At 40.1% G+C, this 24,135-nt stretch overlaps 1 protein-coding gene across 2 annotated transcripts; it reads left to right on the forward strand.

Moving 5' to 3' along the window:
- Nucleotides 1–2,878: 2,878 nt before the first annotated feature.
- On the forward strand, nt 2,879–11,221 carry Vom1r93 (vomeronasal 1 receptor 93). Of its 2 annotated transcripts, XM_006236848.2 has the most exons (3): nt 2,879–3,717; nt 8,481–8,615; nt 10,063–11,221. In XM_006236848.2, the coding sequence occupies exons 2-3, from the start codon at nt 8,536–8,538 to the stop codon at nt 11,024–11,026; spliced, it is 1,044 nt and encodes a 347-aa protein (XP_006236910.1). In that variant the 5' UTR covers nt 2,879–3,717; nt 8,481–8,535; the 3' UTR covers nt 11,027–11,221. The 2 variants fall into 2 exon arrangements, with proteins under 2 accessions (XP_006236910.1, NP_001008971.1); NM_001008971.1 differs by lacking the exons at nt 2,879–3,717; nt 8,481–8,615 and having other exon boundaries at nt 10,094–11,026.
- The last annotated feature ends 12,914 nt before the right edge of the window (nt 11,222–24,135 follow it).

The raw sequence follows: 24,135 nt of genomic DNA on the forward strand, positions 1-24,135 counted from the left end.
CAGTTTTTCCTGTGGTCTTCAGTTGTTCCTGTGGGCATGTGTTCATGTGTAAGCACTCCTTGAAGTCCAGTTTTTTCCCCACTGGGATCGTGGTCCAGAAAGCCATGGTTCAGGGTCAGCTCTAGAAGTAGATGGATACAGGAGTGATCCTGTCCCAGACTTCTCCTTGGTTTCTGTTTTCTAAGGGGTCTGGAGGGTCCCTCTGAGCAGACGTGATGGTTTCACGTGTGCTTCCAGTTGTGTCAGTACTCCTGGGAGATCACTTCTCTCCCAGTGGAATTTTGGAATAGAGAGCTGTGGCACAGGGTCAGCTCTGGGTGCAGGTAGAAACAGGAAGACTTGTTTTATCTTTCCCCTGATATCACCGAGGCTCTCTCTGACACCAACTATATGTGTCCAGTACCAAGTTAGGAAAGACTCCCATTTCAGGCCCTACTACCATGCACCAATGTAAATTTTGAGTTTTGGAAGACCTCTTAGACACCCAAATGTTCTCATGCTCCCCAGAATTAACCTGATATTCTGCTGTCTGACAAATGAGAATGACTTAGTTCTTCCCACTTCTGTCCCACAACATTATCCCCAAAGCAGTTAAGGACATAAAGTCAGCGTACAGACTAAGAACTGTTTACCACCAAAACATTGTCTGTGACGACCAATTCTTCTTCTCATTAGAGGAATCTGTGTGTATTAAGTGCTCCATAGGTTAACAAAAAACAAAACAAAACAAAACAACAAAAACCATGGCTTCTCTCTGTGTGCCAGGACAGGATATTTAGCTTACGTGTCAGGGATAGAAAGTAGTTGTGAACAGGATGGCAGAATAATCTCTCAGGTAAGGTATCCAAATCTCCTTTAAGCCCTTCCAGGCTTTGGGATTGTTTCTGGATCTCTGGGACCTTATCGTATCTTGCCCAGATCTCAGAAACAGGATTGGACCCCAGAGGACAAGGACAATAAGAATGACAGGTCCTTCCATAGCGCTGTGTTTGGTCAGCTTCTGCAGTCTCAGCTGTCCTTGTTTCTGTAGTGATAAAGCTTTGAACAGAATGAACTTGGGGAGGAAAATGCTTATTTTAAATAATACTTCATTCACCATAGACCATCACTGAAGGAAGTAAGGACAGAAATCCAGAAAGGAACCTTGAGGCAGGAACTGAAGCAGAAGTAAAAAAAAATCACTTGTTTACTGCCTTCCTTCTGATGTCTAGGCCTCATATTCCACCTGCCCAAGGATGCACCAAGAGCTGGTTCTTTGAGACAGTCAACAAGATAGATAAACATTCAGCCAGATTAACCAGAGGGCATAGAGACAGTATTCAAATTCTTTTATTTATGTTTCGAATGTTATCCACCTTCCCAGTTTCCCTTCTACAAATCCTGTATCTTCTTCCCCACCATCTCTCTCTATGAGAGTGTTCCCTCTCTGCCTACACACTCCCGCCTTAGTATACTAGCATCTCCCTACACTGGATCATTGAGCCTCCACAAAACCAAGGGCCTCCCCTTTCATTGACACCAGATAAGGCAATCCTTTGCTACATGTCCAGCTGAAGCAATGGATCCCTCCATGTGCACCCTTTGGCTGGTGGTTTAGTCCCTCGGAACTTTGGGCGAATCTGTTTGAGATTGTTCTTCCTATGGGGTTTCAACCCCCTTCAGCTCCTTCAGTTCTTGCCTCAGTCCTCCATTGGGTTCCAATATTTGTTTGGGTACATCTACATATATATGCTCAGGCTCTGGCAGAGCTTCTCAGGGAACAGCTGTACCAGTCTCCTGTCAGCAAGCTCTTCTTGGTACTTCTTGGTATCAGCAATTGAGTCTGGGCTTGGTAGCTGAACATGGAATAGATAACTAGGTGGGGCATTTTCTGGATGGTCTTTCCTTCAGACTCTGTCCCACTCCCTGTCCCTGCATTTCTTTTTGTCAGAAGGAATTCTGGATTATTATTTTAGAGGTGGGTGTGTGGTCCCATCCAGGAGTACTTTTTTTGAAACAGAATATTTTTATCCTATTTTCACAATCCTTGACATGAGCAAAATGCTCCCTGCTATAGACTCTCTTTTCTTATTTGTTTGGTAGTGGAAATGTCATAGGCTGGTAGCTTAGTATCAGTTCTGTATTTTACAAAGAGTTGACTCTGGGGGAGGGCCCCTCCTTATGAACCTTCATTGATCTACATTACTACTTAGTAGATGGAGCCTCAGCATCTCTAACTAGCTGGAGAGCTCTTTGCTTCTCTCTTCATTCATGTCCTTGCTTTCATCCCTTGACTTGATACCATATGCACCAGTATGGTTGTGCAGCAAAGACTCATTTCTGGTAATGTTGCTCTTCACCTTGAGTCACTTCCTTCTACAACTTGTGTCACAGCTGACTAGAGGAAGTGAACAAATGAAAAATGGATGGACACACAAACACAAACAGAAAAGCTGAGATTGGCTTGATATCTGTGATGGAGAAGCCACAGCACCCTTCACTGTGTAGATCATATTCCATTGAAAAAGGAAGCGATGTTATTCTATATAGATATACAAGGAAGAAGGTCATTGAATGCAGTTGAGCAGGGAGGCAGATTATTGCATACAGCCCAGCAGGGAGAAAGTTTCAGCTGATCTCAGGAGTAACTGTCTCTGTAGCGGGTAGTCTTCATGCTGTAAACATCTGAAGTTGGGGGAAGCTATGGTGGACATTCTCTGCACACACTGAGACCATTCCTACCTGGACTCAAGGAAGATTTTGCCATCCCACTGAGCTTTACCCAGGGAGTGTTTTGTCCTTACTATGTGTCTGATCCACTGGTCATTGACAGAGCTGTACCAATTTCAAAGTAAACATGTTTATTCAAGACTTGGCTGGTTTCCTCCATAACCATTCATGAGTCAGATCTCTCTTAACCTCTTAGAAATGTTCCAGTTCATTTGGCTAATAGCACTGTCATGGTGGAAAACCATGCCAGCAAGCATCAGGCATGGCAGCTGGAATTAGAAATTGAGAGTTCACATCTTGAACCCAAATATAAAGCAGAGAGTGAACAGGAAGTGGTAGTAGGATTTAGGTTAAATCTGGCCTATGCTGATTTGTGGTGGCCATGACTGCCTCACCAAAGGCCTCCAGCTGTGCCTCTCTCCCCGTACATTATCCTATCATTTCTTTTCAAATTTTATTATAAATTTCACTCACAATACAAATCTTGAAGCTGAGCATATGGAAGTTAAGACATATAGAACCAACACTACATGGAATCCACATATTCCACATGAGGACTGACCCAGCAAAATGGTGCCTGCTAACACGCTAGGCTGAGAACCTCAGAGCTAATGGGAAGTCATGGGAGGCCCAAGAGTCTCTCATACCAGAGCAGACACTTCACACAGTATGAAATGATTTGGGTTTGATTACACCTGAGGTTCAAAATGAGAAAAGTTAGAGTTGTCTAGTTGGTGCAAACTTTATGATCTCTCCCTAGGTATTGCAAGATAACTCAGATAAAGTTTGTGCTCAGCCCTCCCAAGATGGCTGTTATCCAGATCATAGTAAGTAAGTCCAAAGGCAGGGAAGATGCTCCACTGGGATGCCATGTCTCTATGCTCCACAGTGAAAAGTTGTCACATTGTACAAACACTAAAATTACGAATTGCTCACAGGCACTAAAAGCTTCCTTAATCCTGTGCAGGATCTCCTCAGGTACAGAGTCCTCCTGATACGTCTATCTGGGTAAGTGACCTGCACCCATATCTAGAATCAGAAGGTGGTCTGGTCCAGGCAGGCTGAGGGAGGAGGAGTTCCCAAGCTACAAGGAAGTTTCAGTATCTGCAATAGAGACAAACTTGTGACACTCCTCAGTACAGGGAAATGTGTTTTGCGTGGGTGACAAAATATTTTCTTAGAATTTTCAGTTTCTGGTACTCCTAAAATTCATGTTTAGCACTCTTCTGGAATATCCATAGGTTTTTGGTTTGCATTCATTTTTTTGAATGTAAATGACTATGTCAGCACTTAAGTCACACAGTAAATTTCCTTATTCTTTCTTACAGATCTTCTCCTGTTACCTAGGAAACCTTAAATTCACAGATTAATGTAATGTCTTCTGCTCTGTCTAGAATGGTTTTTGACATAATTTTTCTTTAAATTGCATAATTTTTAATTTATATTTCAAATGTTATTCCCTTTCCTGGTTTCCAGTCATAAACTGCTTATCCCATCCCCACAATCCCCACTTTTATGAGGGTATTCCTCCACCCTTCCACCCAACCTTCCATCTCTCTGACATTCCATTGGGAGGTCAAGCCTTGGCAGAACCGAGGGCTTCTCCTCCCATTGTTGCCCAACAAGGCAATTCCTGCTACATATGCAGCTGGAGCCATGGGTCTGTCCATGTGTACTCTTTTCATCCAGATGTTTCATTTGCTTGATTAGAATCACATTGAGATATTTTGTTATTCGTGATTATTGTGAAGAGTATCATTTCCCAATTTCTTTCTTGACTTGTTTCTCTTTTGTGTAGAAGAATGCTACTGATTTGTTTGAGTTAATTTTATATCCAGTCACTTTGCCAAAGTTGTTTATCAGCTTAGGAGTTCTTTGGTGGAAATGTTTCTTTAAGTATGCTATCATATCATCTGTAAATATTTTGACTTGTTTCTTTCCAATTTGTACCCTGTTGACCTCCTTTGCTTGTGTGGTTGCTCTGGCTAGGACTTCCAGTACTATATTTAATAAGTAGGGAGAGAGTGGGCAGCCTTGTGTAGCCCCTGATTTTAGTGGGACTGCTTCAAGTTTCTCTCCTTCTAGTTTGATGTTGGCTACTGGTTTCCTAAATATTTCCTTTACTATGTTTATGGATGGGCATTGAATTCCTGATCTTTCCAAGACTGTTTTATCATGAAGGAGTGTTGAATTTTGTCAAATGCCTTCTCAGGATCTAATGAAATGATCACGTGTCTTTTTCTTTGAAATTGTTTATGTAGTGGATTACATTGATGGATTTCAATATAGTGAACCATCCCTGGGATGAAGCCTACTTGCTCATGATGGATGATTATTTCAATGTCTTCTTGGATTCGGTTTGCAAGAATTTTTTTTTTCTTTTTTTCCCCTCTTTTTTTTTTTTTTTTATTAACTTGAGTATTTCTTATATACATTTCGAGTGTTATTCCCTTTCCCAGTTTCCGGACAAACATCCCCCTCCCCCCTCCCCTTCCTTATGGGTGTTCCCCTCCCAACCCTCCCCCCATTGCCGCCCTCCCCCCATAGACTAGTTCACTGGGGGTTCAGTCTTAGCAGGACCCAGGGCTTCCCCTTCCACTGGTGCTCTTACTAGGATATTCATTGCTACCTATGGGGTCAGAGTCCAGGTTTGCAAGAATTTTATTGAGTATTTTTGCATCTATATTCATAAGGGAAATTGGTCTGAAGTTCTCTTTTTTTGTTGGGTCTTTGTGTGGTTTAGGTATAAGCATAATTGTAGCTTCATAGAAGGAATTGGGTAGTGTTCCTTCTGGTTCTCTTTTGTGGAGTGGTTTGAACAGTCTTGGTATTAGTTCTTCTTTGAAGGTTTGATAGAATTCTGCTTTAAACCCATCTGGTCCTGGACTTTTATTGGCTGGGAGACTTTTAATAACTGCTTCTCTTTCTTTAGGAGTTATGGGACTGTTTAGATGGCTTATCTGATCCTGGTTTAATTTTGTATCTATCTAGAAAATTGTCCATCTCCTCCAGGTTTTCCAGTTTTGTTGACTATAGGCTCTTGTCGTAGGATCTGATGATTTTTTTGAATTTCTTCAGATTCTGTTGTTATATCTCTATTTTCATTTTTGATTTTGTTAATTTGGACACTTTCTCTATGCCTTCTGGATAATCTGGCTAAGGGTTATCTATCTTGTTGATTTTCTCAAAGAACCAGCTTTTGGTTTTGTTGGTTCTTTTTTTGGTTCTTTTTTTTCTATCTGGTTGATATAATCTCTCAGTTTATTATATCCTCCAATCTAATCCTCTTGTATGTATTTGCTTCTTTTTGTTCTAGAGCTTTTAGGTGTGCTGTCATGCTGTTAGTGTATGCTCTCTCTAGTTTCACTTGGGAGACACTCAGACCTGTGAGTTTTCCTCTTAGCCCTGCTTTCTTTGTGCCCCATAAGTTTGGGTATGTACTTTCTTCATTTTCATTAAATTCTAAATAATCTTTAATTTCTTTATTTCTTTCTACACCAAATTCTCTTTGAGTAGAGAGTTATTCAGCTTCCCTGTGTATGTGGGATTTCTGTCATTTTTGCTGTTATTGAAGACCAGTCTTAGTATGTGGTGATCTGATAGTTTACATGGGATTATTTCATTCTTTTTATTTTATTTTATTTTATTTTTTTTTATTATCTTGAGTATTTCTTATATACATTTCAAGTGTTATTCCCTTTCCCGGTTTCCGGACAGACATCACTTTCCCCCCTCCCCTTCCTTTTTTATCTGTTGAGGCTTTTTTTGTGACTGTTTATATGGTCAATTTTGGAGAAGGTGCCATGAGGTGCTGAGAAGGAAGTATATTCTTTTGTTTTAGGATGAAATGTTCTACAGCTATCTGTTCAATCCATTTGGACTATAATGTCTGTTAATTTCTCTGTATCTCTATTTAGTTTCTGTTTCCATGATCTTTCCATTGATGAGAGTGGTGTGTTGAAATCTCCTACTATTATTGTGTGATGTGCAATGTGTGCTTTGAGCTTTAGTAAGGTTTCTTTTATTAATGTAGGTGCCCTTGCATTTGGAGCATAGATATTTAGGATTGAGAGTTCATCTTGGTGGATTTTTCCTTTGATGAATACAAAGTGTCCTTCATTAACTTTTTGATAACTTTTGGTTGAAAATTGATTTTATTAGACATTAGAATGGATACTCCAGTTTTTTTCTTGGGATCACTTGTTTTGCAGTCTTTTATTCTGAGGTAGTGTCTGTCTTTGTTACTGAGGTGTGTTTCTTGTGTGCAGCAAAATGCCAGATCCTCTTTATATATGCAGTCTGTTAGTGTATGTCTTTTTATTTGGGAATAAATGTTAAGAGATGTTATGGAATAGTGATTGTTGTTTACTGTCATTTTTGTTGTTAGAGGTGGAATTATGTTTGTGTGACTATCTTCTTTTGGGTTTGTTGCAAGTCGATTACTTTCTTACTTTATGGTGTAGTTTCCCTCCTTTCCATCTAGTATCCTTTGTTTGGCTGGATTTGTGGAAAATATTGTGTAAATTTGGTTTTGTCATGGAATATCTTGGTTTTTCCATCTATGTTAATTGAGAGTTTTGCTGGATATAGTTGCCTGCCCTGTCATTTGTGTTTTATTAGGGTCTGTATGAAATCAGCCCTGTATCTTCTGGCTTTCATATTCTCTGTAGAGAAGTCTAATGTAATTCTGATAGGTCTGACTTTATATATTACTTAACATTTTTTCCTTACTGCTTTAATATTCTTTATTTGGTTTTTTTTTTTTTTTGCATTTGGTGATTTGACTATTATGTGACAAGAGGCTGATTTTGGTTTTGAATATCCAGTTGATCTTCTCTCCCCTGGAATGATGATTTCTGCTGTCCTTAGCTTTCCTTAGAACCACTCTCTGCAGTACTTTGTGTAAGCTGAGTAGTGGGCTTTCCTGTACCTTGACATGTCTCATTGTTGCCCTTGGTTAGCTCATATTTAGGTGGTCACATCTCCTTAACACAACCAGGAGACACAATCTCATAGCAAACTCCATGATGGTCCAGCTCTTCAATTGTTCCAAACATCTTCTGCGGTGTTCTCTAATCCTTGGCTGCAGGAGTTCTTGGTGGATGGATCCACTAAGACTGGGGTTCACTCCTCTGCATATGCTTGGTTGTAGTTTTCTGTAATAATCATTGTTTGTTCCAAAGAGAAGTTTCCTTGATACAAGAGTAAATATTTAGAACATTTTAAACACTTCTATTTTTTGGTATTATACTACACTACAGTACAACATGATTTGAAAAATTATGATCATTTCATCTCACACTCTTGATTTTCAGTAGATAATTTGTCTTATATCTGTGAATTATTTTATAATACTATCTGCCTCATATTTATTAAATATTCATTAAAAGAAATGATGAGTTTTGCATAAAATCCTGACTGCATTTCTCATGTCCATTGTGCTGGCTTCTCTGAAGTCTGGAGAAGCCTCCTGCACCTAGAAGGAAATAAAAGACTCCTGTGGAGCCTATCCTTCAAGACTTGGTGAATACCTGTCATTTAATCATGATACTAGAATAAGATGACCCTAAGTCTATTTTAACTGTTGTTTTATTTACCACACTGATCTTACAAAAGAGAAAAAAGTAAGTGTATGTTCATAGTGATAGTTGATTCTCAGGGTCTTTTCTCAGAGTATAGATTGGACCGAGAAAGACCAGGATTTCACACTGTGTGGAAAGGGGACCTGGCTCTGTCATTCTATTTTGTTCATTTTGTCATTTCTGTTTCAGTCAGGGAAAGAGCTGATCAGTCATTAACAGAGCTGATTTGTCCCTCCAAGGTCACATGACAAGGCACTGCATGAGAAAACCAGCAGCTGACATGTCTATAGAGATCATTCTGTGCCACAAACAGTTCCATGTTTGGTGGGTATGTATACAGCACGTGCTTCCACACCTAGGGTCCTCTCACACAGGTACAGCACTGACAGTCTGTATGCTCCAAAGGGGTGACTGGAGCTCTGAGTGTTTAAGGTCACACTCTTAGGAAATTGCAGTAGGTAGAATTTGATTCAGAGTCCAAATTAGTAACCATTTGTTTTGGAGATTCATTAAGAATATTTACCTTAGCTGGTCAGTGTTGGCACATGACAAGTCTTTATTCTAAACACTTTGAATGTAGAATTTGGAAGATATCAGAGTGAGTTATAGCATATCCATGGTTTCACAGAAAAACCCTGTCTTGAAAATCTGAGAAAGGGAGAGAGAGAGAGAAAGAGAGAGAGAGAGAGAGAGAGAGAGAGAGAGAGAGAGAGAGAGAGAGAGAGAGAGAGAGAGAATATTTGTACTGGTGAAAAAACAGGAGAATAAAATAGACACTGAAATAAAATGACCCTGTACAGTGAATCCATGGGCACACAATCCTGTAGGAGGGCATATTTCTCATTTTATGCAATCTTCTCCATTCAAATTGACCAGATAGGTAAAAATTATTGTGTCTGACAATCAATTGAGGTGTAGTTCTTGCCCCAGAATAAACATAACCCATGAACCAGGAAAGGAATGATTCTTAGAATTAATGGAAATATTTAGTGTACAAGAAGGTTTATATTCTGTGGTGGCCCCGATAGAACACACAATTCAGCCTTGTTTGGAAAGCATTGGTACACACAGATACTGTGAATGCGAAGAAGTGCATGCAACAGGAGTCTGATATAGCAGTCTCCTGAGAGGTGCTGCCCGGGACTGACAAGTACAGACACAGATGCTTGCAGCTTACTCTTGAACTAAGAACAGGGTCCCTATGGGGGGGTTAGAGAAAGGACTGAAGTAACTGAAAAGTGTTTGCAACCCATAGGAAAAAAATATCAACCAACCAGAACCCTAAGACTTCCCAAGGAATAAATCATCTACCAAAGATTATAATGGAGCTATCCATGGCTGAAGCACCATATGTAGCAGAGGATGTCTTGTTGGGCATTAGTGGGAGGAGAGACCTTTAGTCTTGTGATGTCTGAATGCTGCAGTGTAGGAAGATGCCAGGGTAGGGTGGCAGGAGGGAGTGGGTGAGTGGGTGAGCACCTTCATAGAATCAGGGCGAGTTGGGATGGGATAGCAGTTTTCCTGAGGGAAAACCAAGAAAGGGAATAACATTTGAAATATAAATAAAGAAATAACCAATAAAAGAATAGAAAGAAAGAAAAAAAGAAAGAAAAGCATTAGGTCAGCGTGGATGGATTTGGATTTTAGCTGGAGCTAAGTTTTGTGACATGAAATCAGGATGAGGTGACAACTTGTTGCCAGCCTGATGAAGGTTGGCAGTTGTGAACAAGGCTGTATTTTTGTAATGAAGTGTTTTCTCTTTTCTTCTCAGGTTTTTGGTATTTGCTTCCTATCCACATACAATGAATAAAGACAACACACTCCATGTTGACACAATCATGAAAATCACTATGTTCTCTGAAGTGAGTGTTGGCATCTTAGCTAACAGTATCCTGTTTTTTGCTCACCTGTGCATGCTCCTTGGAGAGAACAAGCCTAAGCCCATTCATCTCTACATTGCATCCTTGTCCCTAACACAACTAATGCTGCTTATAACTATGGGACTCATAGCTGCTGACATGTTTATTTCTCAGGGGATATGGGATTCTACCTCATGCCAGTCCCTTATCTATTTGCACAGGCTTTCGAGGGGTTTTACCCTTAGTGCTGCCTGTCTGCTGAATGTCTTTTGGATGATCACTCTCAGTTCTAAAAAATCCCGTTTAACAAAGTTTAAACATAACTCTCCCCATCACATCTCAGGTGCCTTTCTTCTCCTCTGTGTTCTCTACATGTGTTTTAGCAGTCACCTTATTTTATCGATTATTGCTACCCCTAACTTGACCTCAGATAATTTTATGTATGTTACTAAGTCCTGTTCATTTCTACCCATGTGTTACTCCAGAACAAGCATGTTTTCCACAACAATTGCTGTCAGGGAAGCCTTTTTTATCGGTCTCATGGCCCTGTCCAGTGGGTACCTGGTGGCTTTCCTCTGGAGACACAGGAAGCAGGCCCAGCATCTTCACAGCACCGGCCTTTCTTCAAAGGCATCTCCAGAGCAAAGGGCCACCGAGACCATCCTGCTGCTTATGAGTTTCTTTGTGGTTCTCTACATTTTGGAAAATGTTGTCTTCTACTCAAGGATGAAGTTCAAGGATGGGTCAACATTCTACTGTGTCCAAATTATTGTGTCCCATAGCTATGCCACTGTCAGCTCTTTTGTGTTTATTTTCACTGAAAAGCGTATGACTAAGATTTTGAGGTCAGTGTGTACCAGAATAATAAATATTTGATTATTCAGTGATGGGTATTGCCCCTTAGTATAATCCATTACGTTGTCATCAGAGGTTTGGATCATGACATATTTGGAACATTCTCTGTCTTAAATTGATATATGAAATTTTCTTTTTTCCTGTTAAATCTGTTTCCTTTGTGTGTGGATGACCAATATATGAAAGAAAATTAAACACCATGTCCTCTTACATATCACTTGAGGTTTAGATTTCTCAGTATTATTTCAAAGGAGATCTGTGAGAGGGCTCTCATTTGACCTGACTTCCCACATTGCTTTTTAGATCATAAGAAGGATTTATTTTGACATTTTATTTGACTTTTCAAATATATTTATATTTCAAATGTTATCTCCTTTCCAGTTTCCCATCCATGAACCCCTATCCATCCTCTTCCCCCTCCTTCTATGGGGAGTTCCCCCAACAACCCAGCCCTTCATGTGTTTGTGCCCTGACATTCCCCTATTCTGGCTATTATAGATGAGGCTGCTATGAACATAGTGGAGCATGTATCTTTGTTATATGTTGGAGCATCTTTTGGATATATGCCTAGGAGTGGTATAGCTGGGTCCTCAGGTAGTACTGTGTCCAATTTTCTGAGGAACTTCCAGGCTGATTCCCAGAGTGGTTGTACCAGTTTGAAATCTCACCAACAATGGAGGAGTGTTCCTCTTTCTCCACATCTTTGCCAGCCTCTGTTGTCACCTGAGGTTTTTTTTTTTTTTTTTTTTTTTTTTTTTTTTTTTTAGCCTTCTGTATCTCTCTGTGAGTTTCTCCTTATTGGTGGATTTTTTTTTTTATTAACTTGAGTATTTCTTATATATATTTCGAGTGTTATTCCCTTTCCCGGTTTCCGGGCAAACATCCCCCTCCCCCCTCCCCTTCCTTATGGGTGTTCCCCTCCCAACCCTCCCCCCATTGCCACCCTCCCCCCATAGACTAGTTCACTGGGGGTTCAGTCTTAGCACGACCCAGGGCTTCCCCTTCCACTGGTGCTCTTACTAGGATATTCATTGCTACTTATGGGGTCAGAGTCCAGGGTCAGTCCATGTATAGTCTTTAGGTAGTGGCTTAGTCCCTGGAAGCTCTGGTTGCTTGGCATTGTTGTACTTTTGGGGTCTCGAGCCCCTTCAAGCTCTTCCAGTTCTTTCTCTGATTCCTTCAATAGGGGACCTATTCTCAGTTCAGTGGTTTGCTGCTGGCATTCGCCTCTGTATTTGCTGTATTCTGGCTGTGTCTCTCAGGAGCGATCTACATCCGGCTCCTGTCGGTCTGCACTTCTTTGCTTCATCCATCTTGTCTAATTGGGTGGCTGTATATGTATGGGCCACATGTGGGGCAGGCTCTAAATGGGTGTTCCTTAAGTCTCTGTTTTAATCTTTGCCTCTCCCTTCCCTGCCAAGGGTATTCTTTTTCCTCATTTAAAGAAGGAGTGAAGCATTCACATTTTGATCATCCGTCTTGAGTTTCGTTTGTTCTAGGGATCTAGGGTAATTCAAGCATTTGGGCTAATAGCCACTTATCAATGAGTGCATACCATGTATGTCTTTCTGTGATTGGGTTAGCTCACTCAGGATGATATTTTCCAGTTCCAACCATTTGCCTACGAATTTCATAAACTCGTTGTTTTTGATAGCTGAGTAATATTCCATTGTGTAGATGTACCACATTTTCTGTATCCATTCCTCTGTTGAAGGGCATCTGGGTTCTTTCCAGCTTCTGGCTATTATAAATAAGGCTGCGATGAACATAGTGGAGCACGTGTCTCTTTTATATGTTGAGGCATCTTTTGGGTATATGCCCAAGAGAGGTATAGCTGGATCCTCAGGCAATTCAATGTCCAATTTTCTGAGGAACCTCCAGACTGATTTCCAGAATGGTTTTACCAGTCTGCAATCCCACCAACAATGGAGGAGTGTTCCTCTTTCTCCACATCCTCGCCAGCATCTGCTGTCACCTGAGTTTTTGATCTTAGCCAATCGCACTGGTGTGAGGTGAAATCTCAGGGTTGTTTTGATTTGCATTTCCCTTATGACTAAAGATGTTGAACATTTCTTTAGGTGTTTCTCAGCCATTCGGCATTCCTCAGCTGTGAATTCTTTGTTTAGCTCTGAACCCCATTTTTTAATAGGGTTATTTGTTTCCCTGCGGTCTAACTTCTTGAGTTCTTTGTATATTTTGGATATAAGGCCTCTATCTGTTGTAGGATTGGTAAAGATCTTTTCCCAATCTGTTGGTTGCCGTTTTGTCCTAACCACAGTGTCCTTTGCCTTACAGAAGCTTTGCAGTTTTATGAGATCCCATTTGTCGATTCTTGATCTTAGAGCATAAGCCATTGGTGTTTTGTTCAGGAAATTTTTTCCAGTGCCCATGTGTTCCAGATGTTTCCCTAGTTTTTCTTCTATTAGTTTGAGTGTGTCTGGTTTGATGTGGAGGTCCTTGATCCACTTGGACTTAAGCTTTGTACAGGGTGATAAGCATGGATCGATCTGCATTCTTCTACATGTTGCCCTCCAGTTGAACCAGCACCATTTGCTGAAAATGCTATCTTTTTTCCATTGGATGGTTTTGGCTCCTTTGTCAAAAATCAAGTGACCATAGGTGTGTGGGTTCATTTCTGCGTCTTCAATTCTATTCCATTGGTCTATCTGTCTGTCCCTGTACCAATACCATGCAGTTTTTATCACTATTGCTCTGTAATACTGCTTGAGTTCAGGGATAGTGATTCCCCCTGAAGTCCTTTTATTGCTGAGGATAGCTTTAGCTATCCTGGGTTTTTTGTTATTCCAGATGAATTTGCAAATTGTTCTGTCTAACTCTTTGAGAATTGGATTGGTATTTTGATGGGGATTGCATTGAATCTGTAGATTGCTTTTGGTAAAATGGCCATTTTTACTATATTAATCCTGCCAATCCATGAGCATGGGAGATCTTTCCATCTTCTGAGGTCTTCTTCAATTTCGTTCCTCAGTGTCTTGAAGTTCTTATTGTACAGATCTTTTACTTGCTTGGTTAAAGTCACACCGAGGTACTTTATATTATTTGGGTCTATTATGAAGGGTGTTGTTTCCCTAATTTCTTTCTCGGTTTGTTTCTCTTTTGTATAGAGGAAGGCAACTGATTTATTTGAGTTAATTTTATACCCAGCCACTTTGCTGAAGTTGTTTATCAGCTTTAGTAGTTCTCTGGTGGAACTTTTGGGATCACTTAAATATACTATCATGTCATCTGCAAATAGTGATATTTTGACCTCTTCTTTTCTGATCTGTATCCCTTTGATCTCCTTTTGTTGTCTGATTGCTCTGGCTAGAACTTCAAGAACTATATTGAATAAGTAGGGAGAGAGTGGGCAGCCTTGTCTAGTCCCTGATTTTAGTGGGATTGCTTCAAGTTTCTCTCCATTTAGTTTAATGTTAGCAACTGGTTTGCTGTATATGGCTTTTACTATGTTTAGGTATGGGCCTTGAATTCCTATTCTTTCCAGGACTTTTATCATGAAGGGGTGTTGAATTTTGTCAAATGCTTTCTCAGCATCTAATGAAATGATCATGTGGTTCTGTTCTTTCAGTTTGTTTATATAATGGATCACGTTGATGGTTTTCCGTATATTAAACCAACCCTGCATGCCTGGGATGAAGCCTACTTGATCATGGTGGATGATTGTTTTGATGTGCTCTTGGATTCGGTTTGCCAGAATTTTATTGAGTATTTTTGCGTCGATATTCATAAGGGAAATTGGTCTGAAGTTCTCTTTCTTTGTTGTGTCTTTGTGTGGTTTAGGTATAAGAGTAATTGTGGCTTCGTAGAAGGAATTCGGTAGGGCTCCATCTGTTTCAATTTTGTGGAATAGTTTGGATAATATTGGTATGAGGTCTTCTATGAAGGTTTGATAGAATTCTGCACTAAACCCGTCTGGACCTGGGCTCTTTTTGGTTGGGAGACCTTTAATGACTGCTTCTATTTCCTTAGGAGTTATGGGGTTGTTTAACTGGTTTATCTCTTCCTGATTTAATTTCGATACCTGGTATCTGTCTAGGAAATTGTCCATTTCCTGAAGATTTTCAAATTTTGTTGAATATAGGTTTTTATAGTAAGATCTGATGATTTTTTGAATTTCCTCTGAATCTGTAGTTATGTCTCCCTTTTCATTTCTGATTTTGTTAATTTGGACGCACTCTCTGTGTCCTCTCGTTAGTCTGGCTAAGGGTTTATCTATCTTGTTGATTTTCTCAAAGAACCAACTTTTGGTTCTGTTGATTCTTTCTATGGTCCTTTTTGTTTCTACTTGGTTGATTTCAGCTCTGAGTTTGATTATTTCCTGCCTTCTACTCCTCCTGGGTGTATTTGCTTCTTTTTGTTCTAGAGCTTTTAGGTGTGCTGTCAAGCTGCTGACATATGCTCTTTCCTGTTTCTTTCTGCAGGCACTCAGCGCTATGAGTTTTCCTCTTAGCACAGCTTTCATTGTGTCCCATAAGTTTGGGTATGTTGTATCTTCATTTTCATTAGATTCTAAAAAGTTTTTAATTTCTTTCTTTATTTCTTCCTTGACCAGGTTATCATTGAGTAGAGCATTGTTCAATTTCCACGTATATGTGGGCATTCTTCCCTTATTGTTATTGAAGACCAGTTTTAGGCCGTGGTGGTCCGATAGCACGCATGGGATTATTTCTATCTTTCTGTACCTGTTGAGGCCCGTTTTTTGACCAATTATATGGTCAATTTTGGAGAAAGTGCCATGAGGAGCTGAGAAGAAGGTATATCCTTTTGCTTTAGGATAGAATGTTCTATAAATATCTGTTAAGTCCATGTGGCTCATGACTTCTCTTAGTCTGTCGACATCACTGTTTAATTTCTGTTTCCATGATCTGTCCATTGATGAGAGTGGGGTGTTGAAATCTCCCACTATTATTGTGTGAGGTGCAATGTGTGTTTTGAGCTTTAGTAAGGTTTCTTTTATGTATGTAGGTGCCCTTGTATTTGGGGCATAGATATTTAGGATTGAGAGTTCATCTTGGTGGATTTTTCCTTTGATGAATATGAAGTGTCCTTCCTTATCTTTTTTGATGACTTTTAGTTGGAAATTGATTTTATTTGATATTAGAATGGCTACTCCAGCTTGCTTCTTCTGACCATTTGCTTGGAAAGTTGTTTTCCAGCCTTTCACTTTGAGGTAGTGTCTGTCTTTGTCTCTGAGGTGTGTTTCCTGTAGGCAGCAGAATGCAGGGTCCTCGTTGCGTATCCAGTTTTTAATCTATGTCTTTTTATTGGGGAGTTGAGGCCATTGATATTGAGTGATATTAAGGAATAGTGATTATTGTTTCCCGTTATATTCATATTTGGATGTGAGGTTATGTTTGTGTGCTTTCATTCTCTTTGTTTTGTTGCCAAGACGATTAGTTTCTTGCTTCTTCTAGGGTATAGCTTGCCTCCTTATGTTGGGCTTTACCATTTATTATCCTTTGTAGTGCTGGATTTGTAGAAAGATATTGTGTAAATTTGGTTTTGTCATGGAATATCTTGGTTTCTCCATCAATGTTAATTGAGAGTTTTGCTGGATACAGTAACCTGGGCTGGCATTTGTGTTCTCTTAGGGTCTGTATGACATCAGTCCAGGATCTTCTGGCCTTCATAGTTTCTGGCGAGAAGTCTGGTGTGATTCTGATAGGTCTGCCTTTATATGTTACTTGACCTTTTTCCCTTACTGCTTTTAATATTCTTTCTTTATTTTGTGCGTTTGGTGTTTTGACAATTATGTGACGGGAGGTGTTTCTTTTCTGGTCCAATCTATTTGGAGTTCTGTAGGCTTCTTGTATGTCTATGGGTATCTCTTTTTTTAGGTTAGGGAAGTTTTCTTCTATGATTTTGTTGAAGATATTTACTGGTCCTTTGAGCTGGGAGTCTTCACTCTCTTCTATACCTATTATCCTTAGGTTTGATCTTCTCATTGAGTCCTGGATTTCCTGTATGTTTTGGACCAGTAGCTTTTTCCGCTTTACATTATCTTTGACAGTTGAGTCAATGATTTCTATGGAATCTTCTGCTCCTGAGATTCTCTCTTCCAGCTCTTGTATTCTGTTGGTGAAACTTGTATCTACAGCTCCTTGTCTCTTCTTTTGGTTTTCTATATCCAGGGTTGTTTCCATGTGTTCTTTCTTGATTGCTTCTATTTCCATTTTTAATTCCTTCAACTGTTTGATTGTGTTTTCCTGGAATTCTTTCAGGGATTTTTGCGATTCCTCTCTGTAGGCTTCTACTTGTTTATTAATGTTTTCCTGTGTTTCCCTAAGTGTGTTCATGTCTTTCTTGAAGTCCTCCAGCATCGTGATCAAATATGATTTTGAAACTAGATCTTGCTTTTCTGGTGTGTTTGAATATTCCATGTTTGTTTTGGTGGGAGAATTGGGCTCCGATGATGGCATGTAGTCTTGGTTTCTGTTGCTTGGGTTCCTGCGCTTGCCTCTCGCCATCAGATTATCTCTAGTGTTACTTTGTTCTGCTATTTCTGACAGTAGCTAGACTGTCCTATAAGCCTGTGTGTCAGGAGTGCTGTAGACCTGTTTTCCTCTCTTTCAGTCAGTTATGGGGACAGAGTGTTCTGCTTTCGGGCGTGTAGTTTTTCCTCTCTACAGGTCTTCAGCTGTTCCTGTGGGCCTGTGTCTTGAGTTCACCAGGCAGCTTTCTTGCAGCAGAAAATTTGGTCTTACCTGTGGTCCAGAGGCTCAGGTTCGCTCGTGGGGTGCTGCCCAGGGGCTCTCTGCAGCGGCAGCAACCAGGAAGACCTGTGCCGCCCCTTCCGGGAGCTTCAGTGCACCAGGGTTCCAGATGGTCTTTGGCTTTTTCCTCTGGCGTCCGAGATGTGTGTGCAGGGAGCAGTCTCTTCTGGTTTCCCAGGCTTGTCTGCCTCTCTGAAGGTTTAGCCGTCACCTGAGTTTTTGATCTTAATCATTGTGACTCGTGTGTGTCACAATCTCAGACTTGTGTTGATTTGCATTTCCCCAATGACTAAGGATGTTGAATATTTCTTTACATACTTCTCAGTCATTCGGTCTGCCTTAGTTGAGAATTATTCGTTTTGCTCTATGCCCCATTTTTTTTTTGTTTGTTTGAAATTTCTGTTTGATTTTTATAAAAAATCTGATATATATTTTTTCTTCATTTTTTTTCTTTTTTCTTTTTTTTTGGAGCTGGGGACCGAACCCAGGGCCTTTCACTTGCTAGGCAAGCACTCTATCACTGAACTAAATCCCCAACCCCTTTTCTTGGATTTTTTTAAATTTACATTTCAAATGTTATTCTCTTTCCTCACCCAACCACCCACCACTTCTTGCCACCCCAACATGACATTCCCTACACTGGGAGGCCCAGCTTTGGCAGGACCAAGGGCTTCTCCTCCCTTTGGTGCCCAGCCAGGTCATCCTCTGCTGCATATGCAGCTTGAGCCATCGGCGTCTCCATGTGTACTCTTTTGATGGTGGTTTACTCCCTGGGAGCTCTGGTTGGTTGATATTGTTGATATTGTTGCAAACCTCTTCAACTCCTTATGTGCTTTTTTTAACTCCTCCAATGGGGACCCCATTCTCAGTTGAGTGGTCGACTGTGAGCATTCGCCTCTGTATTTGTCATGCTCTGGCAGAGCCTCTCAGGAGACAGCTATATCAGGCTCCTGTCAGCATGCACTTATTGGTATCAGCAATATTGTCTGTATTTGGTGGCTCTATGTATATGGGCTGGATCCCCAAATGGGTCAGGATTTGAGTAGCCATTTCTTCAGTCTCTGCTCCAAACTTTGTCTAGACATCTCCTCCTATAACTATTTTTGTTCCCCCTTTTAAGAATAACTTAAGCATCCACACTTTGGTTGTTGTTCTTGAGCTTCATGTGGTGTGTGGATTGTATCTTGGGTAATTTGAGCTATTGGACTATTATCCACTTATCAGTGAGTGCATACCATGTGTGTTATTTTTTGATTGGGTTACCTAATGCAGGATGATATTATCTTTTATTTTTCTTTTTTGTAAAGAAAGAAAACATTAATTTTATTTATTTAATTTACATTGTCCAGCTTTTATCTTCTTTATTAATTTTGTCTCAAAGGGTTCTTTACCTATTGCAGTATTTCAATAAAATTTTTATAACCATTGGCAAAAATGTATTCCTTATTTGTATGCATGAATTATTTTAATTGATGAGCTAAAACATCTCAGACATTATTAATATTTCCTGCCCAAAAATACAGAGTAAAGGTGAATGAGAAATTAGAACATGGTAATAAGGTATTACTTTTAGGAGTTTGCTTAAGTTAAATTTATATTACAATTAAAGCATATGAAATTAATTTTTTCATGAATTCTTATTATTGATAACTGAGAATATATTCTTTTATTTATTTATATATTCATTTCCATTTTTAATTGGTTATTTCTTATTTACATTTCAAATGCTATTCTGTTTCCAAGTTTCCTGTCCATCACACCCAAACCCCTCCCTCTCCCCTTCAATAAGGATGTTTCCCTCCCCATCCACTACCTTTACTACCCCCCAACAATCCCCTACAGGCAGGACCAAGGGCTTCCCCTTTCACTGGAGCTCCAACAAGGGTATTCACTGCTACATATGCAGTTGGGGCCCAGGGTCAGTCTAGTCTTTGGGTAGTGGTTTAGTCCTGGAAGCTCTGGTTGCTTGGCATTGTTGTTCTTATGGGGTTGCAAGCCCCTTCAGCTCTTTCAGTCCTTTCTCTAATTCCTTCAACAGGGGTCCAGTTCTCAGTTCAGTGGTTTGCTGCTGGCATATGCCTATGTATTTGCTGTATTCTGAGTGTGTCTCTCAGGAGAGATCTACATCTGGTTCCTGGCGGCCTGCACTTCTTTGCTTCAACCATCTTATCTAGTTTGGTGGCTGTATATGTATGGGCCACATGTGGGGCAGACTCTGAATGGGTGTTCCTTCTGCCTCTGTTCTACACTTTGCCTCCCTATTCCCTCCCTCCCAAGAGTATTTTTGTTCCCCTTTTAAAGAAGGAATGAAGCACTGGCATTTTGGTCATCCTTCTTGAGTTTCATGTGTTCTGTGCATCTAGGGTAATTTGATTATTTGGGCTAATATCCACTTATCAATGAGTGCATACCATGTGTGTTTTTCTGTGATTGGGTTACCTCACTCAGGATGATATTTTCCAGTTTCCTCCATTTGCCTATGAATTTCATATAGTCATTGTTTTTGATAGCTGAGTAATATTCCATTGTGTAGATGTACCACATTTTCTGTATCCATTCCTCTGTTGAAGGGCATCTGGATTCTTTCCAGCTTCTGGCTATTATAAATAAGGCTACTGTGAACATAGTGGAGAATGTATCTTTGTTATATGTTGGGGCATCTTTTGGGTATATTCCCAAGAGAGCTATAGCTGGGTCCTCAGATAGTTCAATGTTCAATTTTCTGAGGAACCTCCAGACTGATTTCCAGAATGATTGTACCACAGACTAGTGAAATTTTCTTATATATTTTTGTTGAAGATATTTACTGGCACTTAAGTTTGGGAATCTGTGCTGTCTTCTATACTTAGGTTTGGTCTTCTGATTGTGTTCTGGATTTCCTGGATGTTTTGGGTTAGGAGCTTTTTGAATTTTGCATTTTCTTTGACAGTTGTTTCAATGTCTTCTATGGTGTCTTTTGCCTCTGAGATTTTTTTCTATCTTTTGTATTATGTTTGTGATGCTTGCTTGTGTCTGTGACTCCTAATCTCTTTTCTAGGTTTTCTATCTCCAGGGTTGTGTCCCTTTGTGATTTCTTTATTGTTTCTATTTACATTTTTAGATCCTGGATGGTTTTGTTCAAATCCTTCACCTATTGTGTTGTGTTTTCCTGTAATTCTTTTATTTTTTAACTTTTTAATCTTTATTTTATTATTTTATCTTTATTAACTTGAGTATTTCTTACTTACATTTCTTTTTTTCCCCGTTTTTTCTTTATTAACTCCCTTTTCATTTCTGATTTGTTCATTTGGACACACTCTCTGTGTCCTCTCATTAGTCTGGCTAAGGGTTTATCTATCTTGTTCACTTTCTCAAAGAACCAACTTTTGGTTCTGTTGATTCTAGGTATAGTCCTTTGGTTTCTACTTGGTTGATTTCAGCAATGAATTTGATTATTTCCTGCCTTCTACTCCTCCTGAGTGTATTTGCTTCTTTTTGTTCTAGAGCTTTTAGGTGTGCTGTCAAGCTGCTGATATATGCTCTCTCCTGTTTTTTTCTGCTGGCACTCAGAGCTATGCGTTATCCTCTTAGCATAGGTTTCATTGTGTCCCATAAGTTTGGGGTTGTTGTACCTTCATTTTCATTAAATTCTAAGATGTCTTTAATTTCTTTCTTTATTTCTTCCTTGACAAGGTTATCATTGAGTAGAGCATTGTTCAAATTCCATGTATATATGGGTGTTCTTCCCTTATTGTTATTGAAGACCAGCTTTAGCCTGTGGTGGTCTGATTTGACGCATGGGATTATTTCTATCTTTCTGTGTCTTTTGAGGCCTGTTTTATGACCAATTATATGGTCATTTTTGGAGAAAGTACCATGAGATGGTGAGAAGAAGGTATATCCTTTTGTTTTAGGATAGAATATTCTGTAAATATCTGTGAAGTCCATGTGGCTCATGACTTCTCTTAGTCTGTCTATGTCTCTGTTTAATTTCTGTTTCCATGACCTGTCCATTGATGAGAGTAGAGTGTTGAAATCTCCTACTATTATTGCGTGAGGTACAATGTGTGCTTTGAGCTTTAGTAAGGTTTCTTTTATGTATGTAGTTGCCCTTGTATTTGGAGCATAGACATTTAGGATTGCGAGATCATCTTGGTGGATTTTTCCTTTGATGAATATGAAGTGTTCTTCCTTATCTTTTTTCATGACTTTTACTTGAAAATCGATTCTATTCAATATTAGAATGTCTACTCCAGCTTGCTTCTTCATACGATTTGCTTGAAAGTTGTTTTCCAGCCTTTCACTCTGAGGTAGTGTCTGTCTTTGTCTCTGAAGTGTGTTTCCTGTAGGCAGAAGAATGCAGGGTCCTCATTGCATAACCAGTTTGTTCAACTATGTCTTTTTATTGGGGAGTTGAGACCATTGATGTTGAGAGATATTAAGGAATAGTGATTGTTGCTTCTTGTTATATTCTTATTTGGATGTGAGATTATGTTTGTGTGCTTTTCTTCTCTTTGTTTTGTTGCCAAGACGATTAGTTTCTTGCTTTTTCTAGGGTGTAGCTTGCCTCCTTATGTTGGGCTTTACCATTTATTATCCTTTGTAGCACTGGATTTGTAGAAAGGTATTGTGTAAATTTGGTTTTGTCATGGAATATCTTGGTTTCTCCATCTATGTTAATTGAGAGTTTTGCTGCATACAGTAACCTGGGCTGGCATTTGTGTTCTCTTAGGGTCTGTATGACATCTGTCCAACATCTTCTGGCTTTCATAGTCTCTGCTGAGAAGTCTGGTGTGATTCTGATAGGTCTTCCTTTTTATGTTACTTGACCTTATTCCCTTACTACTTTTAATATTCTTTCTTTGTTTTGTGCATTTGGTGTTTTGACTATTATGTGATGGGAGGAGTTTCTTTTCTGGTCCAATCTATTTGGAGTTCTGTAGGCTTCTTGTATGTATATGGTCATCTCTTTCTTTAGGTTATGAAGTTTTCTTCTATGATTTTGTTGAAGATATTTACTGGTCCTTTGAGTTGGGAGTCTTCACTCTCTTCTATACCTATTATCCTTAGGTTTGATCTTCTCATTGAATCCTGGATTTCCTGTATGTTTTGGACTTTTTACTTTTTCTGTTTTACATTTTCGTTGACCATTGTGTCAATGATTTCTATGGAATCATCTGTTCCTGAGATTCTCTCTTCTATCTCTTGTATTCTGTTGGTGATGCTTGCATCTATGGCTCCTTCTCTCTTTCTTTGGTTTTCTATATCCAGGGTTGTTTCCCTTTTTGCTTTCTTTATTGCTTCTATTTCCATTTTCAATTCCTTCATCTGTTTGATTGTGTTTTCCTGGAATTCTTTCAGGGATTTTTGTGATTCCTCTCTCTAGGCTTCTACTTGTTTACTTATGTTTTCCTGTGTTTCTCTAAGAGAGTTCTTTATGTCTTTCCTGAAGTCCTCCATCATCATGATCAAATGTGATTTTTAATCTAGATCTTGCTTTTCTGGTGTGTTTGGATATTCAGTGTTTGCTTTGGTGGGAGAATTGGGCTCCAATGATGCCATGTAGTCTTGGTTTCTCTTGCTTGGGTTCCTGTGCTTGCCTCTCATCATCAGATTATCTCTGGTGTTTCTTTGTTCTGCTATTTCTGACAGTGGCTAGACTGTCCTATAGGCCTGTGTTTCAGGAGTGCTGTAGACCTGTTTTCCAGTTTTTTTTCAGCAAGTTATGGGAACAGAGTGTTGTGCTTTCGGGCATGTAGTCTTTCCTGTTTACTGGTCTTCAGCTGTTCCTGCGGGCCTGTGTCTTGAGTCTACAAGCCAGGTCCCTTGAAGCAGAAAAGTTGGTCTTACCTGTGGTCCCACGGCTCAAGTTGCTCGTGCGGGGCTGCTTTTGACCTCTCCTTGAGGGTGGCTACCTGGAGGGCCTGCGCTGCCTTTTCCTAGGGTCCCCATGTACCGGGGTCCCAGATGGTGTTTGGTGTTTTCCTCTGGAGTCAGAAATGTGGGCAGAGTGTAGTCTCCTCTGGCTTCCCAGGAGTGTCTGCCCTTCTGAAGGTTTAGCTCTCCCTCCCACGGGATTTGGGTGCAGAGAAATGTTTACTGGATCCCTTCAGGTCCGGGTGGTGTCTGGAGCACAGGGGACCTGCAGCTCGAGTGCCCCTATCTTCTGGTTCCCAGAGGCCCTGTACAGTTTCTTCTTGGGCAAGGGATGTTGGCAGGGATGGGCAGTATTGGTGGTCTCTCCTGCTCTGCAGTCTCAGGAGAGCCTGTCTGGATGGTGAGCTCTCTCTCCCAAGGTGTTTGGGAGCAGTGAGCTGTGGGCCGGTATCAGCAAGGTTCGGGCTCCAGCTAAAAACCGGAAGTGTCCGGTCCCAGAGGAATTTTGCCTCTGTGTGTCCTGAGTCCACCAGGCAGGTCGCT

Source organism: Rattus norvegicus, chromosome 4 (genome assembly GCF_036323735.1).
Source record: "Rattus norvegicus strain BN/NHsdMcwi chromosome 4, GRCr8, whole genome shotgun sequence".
NCBI classification, from domain to species: domain Eukaryota; kingdom Metazoa; phylum Chordata; class Mammalia; order Rodentia; family Muridae; genus Rattus; species Rattus norvegicus.

Coding starts and splice junctions, on each gene's coding strand:
- Vom1r93 (XM_006236848.2), top strand. CDS start 8,536: ATGACAAGGCACTGCATGAGAAAACCAGCAGCTGACATGTCTATAGAG. Junction 8,616..10,062: donor CACAAACAGTTCCATGTTTG/GTGGGTATGTAT, acceptor TTTTCTTCTCAG/GTTTTTGGTATTTGCTTCCT.